This window comes from Pongo abelii, chromosome 4 (genome assembly GCF_028885655.2).
Source record: "Pongo abelii isolate AG06213 chromosome 4, NHGRI_mPonAbe1-v2.0_pri, whole genome shotgun sequence".
In the NCBI taxonomy this organism is placed as follows: Eukaryota; Metazoa; Chordata; class Mammalia; order Primates; family Hominidae; genus Pongo; species Pongo abelii.
Window position 1 is genome coordinate 77,317,423 of NC_071989.2, and position 9,689 is coordinate 77,327,111.

Sequence of the window (9,689 nt, forward strand, 5' to 3'; positions counted from 1 at the left end):
GACCAGCATACTGAAACCCTGTCTCTACTAAATACAAAAAAAAAAATTAGCTGGGTGTGGTGGTGCATGCCTGTAATCCCAGCTACTTAGAAGGCTGAGGCGGGAGAATCGCTTGAACCCGGGAGGCGGGGATTGCAGTGAGCCGAGATTGAACCATTGCACTCCAGCCTGGGCAACAAGAGCAAAACTCCATCTCAAAAAAAAAAAAAAAAAACAAAACCAATATACTGGGTCTTGGAGTCTGACCCCCCATCTCAGAGCCCAGTAGGGTATTGGGAAGATCTACTTATCAGATTTTTAGAAATAGGTCTGCCTCCTTTTACTAGCATATCAAAATGAATAACTGAAAAAATATTTGGACAAAATTACCCCTCACTCAAATACATAATTAAACAAAACTTGAAGAGGGGGTGCCTAAGTTGCTGAGGTAATTGCCTTGGGGTTTTTTTAGCCTCTGCTAGAGGACACTGACCTAGAAGGCTGCATTCTCTTGAGTGCCTACTTTCTCTGTGACTTTAGGGCCAGGTTTTCACTTTATGTCATTGTTCTTACCCTGGGAAAGCTAGTTTGCCTCTTGTCTAAATCAGTAAGGCAGTGACTGAAATGACAGCATTGTAGAAATATAGAATATACACACTAGAATACACAGTAGAAATATGAATTTTACTACACACCCATACGTTGTCTCTGAAAACACAGTTGAGTCCATGTCATGTAATGATTAAGGACATGGACTCTGCAAGGTAGATAGAACTGGCTTTGAATGGTGGCCCTCAACTTATTAGCTTGAGACCTTGAGGAAGTGACTCAACCTCCCAAAGCCCCAGTTTTCCCATCTTCAGGATGGGGATAATACATACCTACTTCACAGAGTTGTTAAGAGGGCCAGATGAGGTAACATATCTAGTTCAGTTACTGGAGCAGGGTAAGTGCCATCATTGTTGGCTGCTGTTATTTTCATCATCGTCACCTTCAATACCTTCATTATAATTAGCCAACACCTGCTCTGTTGTCAGCATTCTTCCACATTCAAAGTGATTTCCAGTGTGGCTGTCATCCTTGCTTTTCATTATTAACTAGAGTTGGCCCTCGGTATCCAGGGGACGGGATTGGTTCTGGGATCCTCTCAGATACCAAAACCTGGGATGCTCAAGTCTGTGATATAAATTGGCATAGTGTTTGCATCGAACCTATCCACATTCCTCCCTTATACTTTAAATCATCTCTAGATAACTTATAATATCTAATACAGTGTAACTGCTATGTAAACAGCTGTTACACTATATTGGCTTTTTGTTTGCACTTTTATTGTTGTATTTTTTTCTTGACTATTTCGACCCACTGTTGGTCAAAATCCTCTAAATTTGTGTGTATGGAGGGCCAAATATAAAGATAATGAGAGGTCAAGATGCAAAACAAAGTGTCTCATCAAGCTATTGAATTTTCCATCTAAAGCACCTTGTAAATCTAAGGGAACAAAGAAAGGAGAAACAAGACAAGATGATAATGAGGAAAGTCCATCCCACAGAGGATCTTGTGGCCCAAGCTCTTGCAATAAATGCAAAGCATGTAAAATGGAATGTCCCCTTATGTCACAACGAAAAACTGTAACATAAATACTTTTGTCAGTTGGTTTTATTCTACAGATGTTTTTGAGAATTTGTTGTTGAAAGAGCCAATTCACTCCTGAATTAAAAAAAAAAAAAAAAAAAAAACTTTTGGCAGTACTAAAAGTGTCAGCTAATTAGATCCAAATTACAGCTGAACATTTTGAAATATATGCATCGCCCACGTGAATACTGAGTGAATTTATTATAAATAGAATTTCAATTGCCGTGAAAGAAGGATACAATGGCATGGGAGTAAACTAATTTGTGAGCTTTTATTAAACACCTTATTAAGAGCTCCCCTCACAAGGGACAGTATACAATGGATTAAATGATGGTTATTCCAATGCTGTGCTCAGGGAAGGCACTCTGCGTTGAGTCACAAAGCCACTGGAGGTTTTCTTTCATATGGAACTCAATTCTAATCCTATCTTGGCTACTAAATTTGTAAAGCTTAAAAGTTGCTTATCCTTTTTATAAACTGGGCCTCCAACCTGTGGGCCTAATTCTCTCTGCAAACTTCTTTAAAACTGAATGTGAATGATTTGACGTGATGCCACCCATTTTCATTCATGGTAGCCACAGTTTTTCCTTTGAGCTCAAGGGGAGACTTCACCCAGTTGAGCTACCTGCTCACTTTGTAGATGGTCAGTAACCAGAGCCTTGATTTGACCTTTTGGGATTTCAGTTTCTGTCTTTGAACAAGATGAACTTTCAGTGAGTCATTTGCCGAAGTATATCATGGTATGTATTAAAGATGACAGAGTTCTAGACTGTTTATAAAAATTAAAAAATGTGGCCAGGCATGGTGGCTGACGCCTGTAATCCCAGCACTTTGGGAGGCCAAGGCAGGTGGATCATGAGATCAGGAGATCAAGACCATTCTGGCCAACATGGTGAAACCCCGTCTCTACTAAAAATACAAAAATTAGCCAGACATGGTGGTGCATGCCTGTAGTCCCAACTACTCAGGAGGCTGAGGCAGGAGAATCCCTTGAACCAGGGAGGCAGAGGTTGCAGTGAACCGAGACCGCACCACTGCACTCCAGCCTGGCCACCAAGTGAGACTCCATCTCTAACTAACTAACTAAATAAATAAATAACAAAAAATGTAAACAACCAAGCAGACATATCTGTCTGTTCATTATAAGGAAGAACTCTATAACTTTTAAAACCAGCCAGCAATGAATCTGCCTGTTCTATTAGGTAGTGAATGCCCCATCACTAGACTCTCTCAGCCCAAGACTATTAAACTACCTGCAAAAGGTTTGAAGTAGAGGCTTTGGTATAGACTGGTAGGCTTATTAATTTCCTAGGGCTGCTGTAACAAAATACCACAAACTCGTTGGCTTAAAACAACAGAAATGTATTGCATGTATTGCATTACAGTTCTAGAAGACCAAAATTGGCAGGGCCATGATCCCTCTGAAGGTTCTAGGAAAGAATCCTTCCCTGCCACTTCCTAGTTGCTGGCGGCTCCTAGAATGCTGGGCATTGGCCGGGTGCGGTGGCTCACGCCTGTAATCTCAGCACTTTGGGAGGCCGAGGCGGGCAAATCACGAGGTCAGGAAATCGAGACCATCCTGGCTAACTGGTGAAAACCTATCTCTACTAAAAATACAAAAAAATTAGCTGGGCTTGGTGGCGGGCGCCTGTAGTTCCAACTACTCGGGAGGCTGAGGCAGGAGAATGGAGTGAACCCAAGAGGCGGAGCTTGCAGTGAGCCGAGATCGCGCCACTGCACTCCAGCGTGGGAGACAGAGCGAGACTCCCTCTCAAAAAAAAAAAAAAGAAAAGAAATGCTGGGCATTCTTGGCTGGTAGCTGTTTCACTCCAATCTCTGCTTCTGTCTTTATGTGGCCTTCTTCCCTCTGTGCGTGTGTGTCTCCAAATCTGTCAGTCCTTATAAATACACCCGGGATTGGTTTAGGGCCCATCCTAATCCAGTATGACTCCATTTTAACTTGATTACATCTGCAAAGACCCAATTTTTAAATGAAATCACATTCATAGGTATCAGGGGTTAGGACTTCAACATACCGCGGGATGAGGAGTAATAGTTGCAAAGATATAATTAAACCACGCGTAGGTATGACTAGCTGACTGATATGATGATCCCACCTATGGTGAGATTTTAGGAGTTATATAAATCCTCTCTTACCAAAATGATGTCATTAATTTGTCCAACAACCATTAACTAGCTTCATTCTCTAGTACTATTCTATTTTTCAAAAACATGACATCTTACTAATGCTTTAAGTCTTGTATTTTATGGATGCTTGGGGAACCTTAGATGATGCCTTGAGTCAAAGCCCAGAGTACAGGGTGCTATAATTACTGTGTCTTTTATTTCATGTTCACATTCGCTGGCCTCACATTTGCTATGTATTCAGAAATACAAATGCAGATTACAATACCAAACATGAGTTATATGTTGAACATGAGATAGAATGAATTTCTAAAACTCTATTAGTTTTAATGATAAACCAGAGCTTAAAAATCAGCCCTATATTTTCCCGTAGAAAATTACAGGCCGAGGGCCCGGCGCAGTGGCTCATGCCTGTAATCCCAGCACTTTGGGAGGCCGAGGTGGGCAGATCATGAGGTCAAAAGATCAAGACCATCCTGGCTAACACGGTGAAACCCCGTCTATACTAAAAATATAAAAAATTAGCTGGGCATAGTGGTGGGCACCTGTAGTCCCAGCTACTCGGGAGGCTGAGGCAGGAGAATGGCGTAAACCTGAGAGGCAGAGCTTGCAGTGAGACGAGATTGCGTCACTGCACTCCAGCCTGGGCGACAGTGCAAGACTCCGTCTCAAAAAAAAAAAAGAAAGAAAGAAAATTACAGACTGAGGCCGGGTGCGGTGGCTCACGCCTGTAATCCCAGCACTTTGGGAGGCCAAGGCAGGTGGATCACCTGAGGTCAGGAGATTGAGACCAGCCTGGCCAACATGGTGAAACCTTGTCTCTACTAAAAATACAAAAATCAGCCAGGTGTGATGACATGTGCCTGTAGTCCCGGCTACTCAGGAGGCTGAAGCAGGAGAATCGCTTGAACCCAGGAGGCAGAGGTTGCAGTGAACTCAGATCACATCACTGCACTCCAGCCTGGGGTGACAGAGCAAGACTCAGTCCCTCCAAAAAAAAAAAAAAAAAAAAAAAAAAAATTACAGACTATTCTCTCTGGTGAATCAGAAAACAGCTTTCATGACTTAAACCTAGTATCTTACTCTAATCTGTATGCATCTTGATCTTAAAATATAGCATTTTGGATACATACACTTAGGTGATTTGGCTTCATTGTTTTGTTTTGACAGGCAGCTTTTGTATCTGTCTTCTATAATTTAGTCTAGGGCTTCTCAACCTCCACATTATTGATGTTTTGTGCTGGATAACTCTTTGTTGTGGGAGCTGTTCTGTGCATTATAAGATGTTCAATAGCATCCCTGGCCTCTACACACTAGATGCCAGCAGCACCTTACCTGCCACCTCCACCCAATGTGACAACCAAAAATGTCTGTGGATATTGGCCAGCATCCCTGGAAGGGAGGTTGGGCAATATCATCCCAAATTAGGAATCACTGCATATTTGATGAAAATTAACTACATTTTTTTAAATAGTGAGAAAAGTAGCATTGTTACATCATTGCAAAAACGTTGATGTCTGTGTGTACATGTATGTTTATTGAGGCACTATTCACAATAGCAAAGACTTGGAACCAACCCAAATGTCCATCGGTGATAGACTAGATAAAGGAAATGTGGCACATATACACCATGGAATACTGTGCAGCCATAAAAAAAGAATGAATTCATGTCTTTTGCAGGGACATGGATGAAGCTGGAAACCATCATCCTCAGCAAATTAACACAGGAACAGAAAACCAAACACGGCATGTTCTCACTCATAAGTGGGAGCTGAACAATGAGAATACATGGACACAGGGAGGGGAACGTCACACACTGAGGCCTGTCAGGGGTGGGGGGAAAGGGAGGGAGAGCATTAGGACAAATACCAAATGCATGCAGGGCTTAAAACCTAGATGACAGGTTGATGGGTGCAGCAAACCACCATGGCACATGTATACCTGTGTAACAAACCTGCACATTCAGCACATGTATCCCAGAACTTAAAGTAAAATTTTAAAATAAATAAATAAAAACCTTCATGTCTCACTTAAAAGAAGACAGCTGGATTCTCATGTCTACCACTTCTTTCATTCTGCTGATATAGTTGGAAAATGGAGGAGTATTTTAATAGCCTTTTCAAATAGTTGTGGATATTTTTCTTTAATATTACCCCAAAATCACCAAGTAGTAGTTTCTTAAACGTTGCTTGTCAAATTAAAATTCTTCTGTCTATCTTTCACTTTGAATGGATCTTTTACCCATGCATTGATCATTTGGAAAATACTGGCTCACTGAGTTATGTTGTTCTTCCCAAATTTGATGGGTTTTATTATCAGTTATTATTATTATTATTATTTTAATATTTTTAAAAATTACAATTGTTAGCTGGGCACAGTCAGGTTTACCTGTAGTCCCTGCTACTTGAGAGGCTTAGATGGAAGAATCACTTGAGCCAGGAGTTCTAGTCCAGCCTGGGCAACATAGTGAGACCCCTTCTCTAAAAACATTTTTTTTTTCTAAATCACAGTTGTTAACATCGTCACCAATTTCATCAGCAAAGCCTTAAGTATTAGGATGTTGTCAAGCCCACAGTGGTGAATACAAATTTTCTGATATTCTAATTTTTACTTGAAAGCTTAAATTTTATCACTGGCAACAAATACCGCCAGTTGTTTTCCTTGAAGTGACAGACTCACTTCATTAATTTTTGAGAAAATGTCTGACAAATACTCAAGTATGAATAACTATAATTTGTCTGTCAGTTGTTCTTTCAAGTAAAAAAAAAAAAAAAGTGTATTGTGAAAAACGGCTCTTCAGCTTATGTCTCTTACAATTAAACATGCACTTTTCCTCACACTGACTGTCATACTTCAGCATACAGCCACAGCGTTTTCTATGCAGTTCCCATTTTGTCATACAGAGTATTTTTAAAGTGTACATAATGGTTGAGATTTAAGTTTTTTTAATGCTGTTTCAAAGACATTCTTTTTTAAAACTATAGAAGGCTTCACAAATGTGTATGCCATCCTTGCATAGTGGCTGTGCTAATTTTCTCTGTATCATTTCCATTTTAGTATATGTGCTGCTGAAGCGAGCACTCAAAGACATTTTTTTTTTTAATCTTTCAAGCTTTTATTTAAATGCCATGATCCAGGATGGATTTTAGATCTTGTTGAAAGCCCCCACATCCATGGACTGCAGTGATCTGCTCCTCCAGCATATCTGTTCCAACTTTATCATCTTCAACTACACACTATATTTGAAGTTTCTTAATTCCGTATCCCACTGGAACTAGTTTAGATGAGCCCCAGACTAAGCCGTCTGCTTGAATGCTTCTGACGCGCTCCTCTAATTTCGCCAGATCTGTCTCATCATCCCAAGGTTTCACATCTAGTAAGATGGAAGACTTGGCAACAAGTGCGAGTTTTTTGGCTAACTTTGATTCATATTGTGCAAGACGTTCTTCCCTTAGCCTCTTTGCTTCTTCACTTTCCTCCTCATCATCAGATCCAAAGAGATCAATGTCATCATCATCTTTACTATCTGTACCTCCACTTCCTGTAGTGCCTTCCACATTGGCAGGACCATACTTGCCCAAAGCTTTCTTCACTCCTGGCAGGCTGGCCTTTTCCTTTTCGTAAGACTTGACGTGATTATACCAATGTAGGGCATGACACAAGCCAGCAGGTGATGGGCTGGACACGGCTTCAAATACTGCCACATCTGCTTGTGATGGCACATACCCCTCGATGTAGCTCTTGTCTGCCTGGTAATCGTTGAGCACCCGGAGGCCCGCGGGGCTTTTCAGGTCTCCGAAACCCATGGTGTCGGCTGTATCTGAGAGCTGGGGAGCAGCAGAAAGAGAGTGCACAACTTGTGGGCACCCCGCACTGAAAAAGAGGAAAAAGCTCAAAGACATTCTTAAGTGAAACAGTGAAACTGGTTTTTTGTTGTTTTTTTTTTCTGCAAGAGCCTTGTGGTGAAGAATACAGTATCTGCTGGCATAGTTTTATGCCACTGTTATGGTTTACGCTAAAGTACAAACACCATTGATGTAAATATCAACACAATGAGAAAGGCTATTATTAATAATACTAAGGCAAACAATGTCTTAGTATTACTATAAAAACTAGTTTTGACCTTGGGGACCCCCAGAGGCCCAAAGACTACACTTTGAGAACTGCTGGTCTATGAAGATCATTCCACTCCACACTTAATTTGAACGATATAGAAAATATCTGCTGACAGACTTGCACGATAGTAGATACACTTCATCAAAGTAGAATTTAGTATATTCTAGGAACTGTATGTAGCATTGCAGGAACATACCTCTCACTACCAATCAAAATTGTTGAAAGACTGCTGGGCACAGTGGCTCACGCCTATAATCCCAGCACTTGGGAGGCTGAGGCAGGTGGATCACTTGAGGTCAGGAGTTCGAGACTAGTCTGGCCAACATGGTGAAACCTTGTCTCTAAAAAATACAAAAATTAGCCAGGTGTGATGGTGGGTGCCTGTAATCCCAGCTACTCAGGAGGCTGAGGCAGGAGAATCACTTGAACTCGGGAGGCGGAGGTGGCAGTGAGCAGAGTTCACGCCACTGCACCTCAGCCTGGGTGACAGAGCGAGACTCCGTCTCAAAAAAAAAAAAAAAAGAAAGAAAGAAATTGTTGAAAGACTTGTTTGCTCTCTTTGTCAAGCGTCTCAGAGGTTAGAAATATTTCTACAACATTTTAGTTTGTCTTGATGGAGCTGACAATTATGTACTTTCCTATATCTTTTTTGAAACTGTTTCCACATTTGGCCTAGACCCTCTTGGAGTAATGAGTTTCAAAACCTTGTGTGTGAGCACTCCTTTCTGGGATTTGTAAAAAACTTGATTTTTTTTTTTTTTCTCAAAGAGTAGGTCCCAGTTACAAGGAATTTGGTAAGGAAGTATGCATTCTTTCAATTTCTAACACAATGCCTTGTTCAAATTAGGCACTCAATAAATTATTTGTTGACTATAAAACTTAACTGATTGACCTCTTTACAGTCTTGGTAGTTTTATGATCTGATGATATGACTCTCAACCTTCATCCATCTAGACTGGAGAGGGCAATTTTTTAGACCCCTGGAACATTTGAAGGTGAAAGTAAGGCTCTTTATTGAAAACAGAGTGATTAAGGAAACATCTGCATACTGAAGAGTAAACCCGCCCCTTCCCCAAGGCCTTTCCAAAACCCTGGCTGCCAGTCTTTTATGCACACCCCTACCATCAGGCAACTGAATGATTCTGTCTGAGAAAGCTGATAAGCCCAAGAGATAAATCTTAAAGATAACTGGCGTTTGGGATTCCACAAAGAACCAGATGGGCCTTGTGTACAGAAAGGTCTACCATATGACAAGCCCCACCCTAAGCACACAGGAGAAACAAGGAAGATGGTATCCCACAGAAGAAAGAAGTGATGAGAATTTCTAGGATGATAGTCAAGGAAGTCTGGGGATAACAACTCTTCAGTAAGCCAGATTGGAATAAGAAGATGGAGTACTCCAAGAGGGATGTCTTCAAGGGGGGAAAAATGGAACATAGAAATTACCAATTAAATTTGACAATATTGAGGGGCATGTTAGACACTTGAATGGAGAATTTGGGGATAACATTGCTATGAGAATAGAAAATTATAAATACAAAAGAAGTAATTAACCCCTGTAAAATTTAGAAGTTATACAAGGAAAAAATGTGTTCACAGGGTACCGCATGGCTCAACCGAGAACAATACTTACATGATCAAAATAATGTAAATACTGTACTCTGATTTGGCCAAAAATTGTGAAAGATTTATGTTGGGAACATAAAGATGAAGAAGTAATTGTGTGCAGTAAAGTCTAGGGATGGTAGTTATGAAAGAACTAAATCCTAATTTAATAGAAAAATCATGTCTAAATCAAGAAGTAGCAATATAGGTAT

General features: G+C 40.7%; 1 protein-coding gene and 1 non-coding gene across 2 annotated transcripts; both read right to left on the bottom strand.

Moving 5' to 3' along the window:
* Window positions 1-6,730: 6,730 nt before the first annotated feature.
* On the bottom strand, window positions 6,731-6,837 carry LOC112133557 (U6 spliceosomal RNA). Its single transcript, XR_002915200.2, has one exon. It is a non-coding gene; the product is annotated as a U6 spliceosomal RNA (small nuclear RNA).
* Window positions 6,838-6,969: 132 nt separating this feature from the next.
* Window positions 6,970-7,609, bottom strand: LOC100447544 (elongation factor 1-beta-like). Its single transcript, XM_054555283.2, has one exon. It carries the CDS (start codon window positions 7,560-7,562, stop codon window positions 6,993-6,995), a length of 570 nt encoding a protein of 189 aa, XP_054411258.1. The 5' UTR covers window positions 7,563-7,609; the 3' UTR covers window positions 6,970-6,992.
* Between the last annotated feature and the right edge of the window lie 2,080 nt (window positions 7,610-9,689).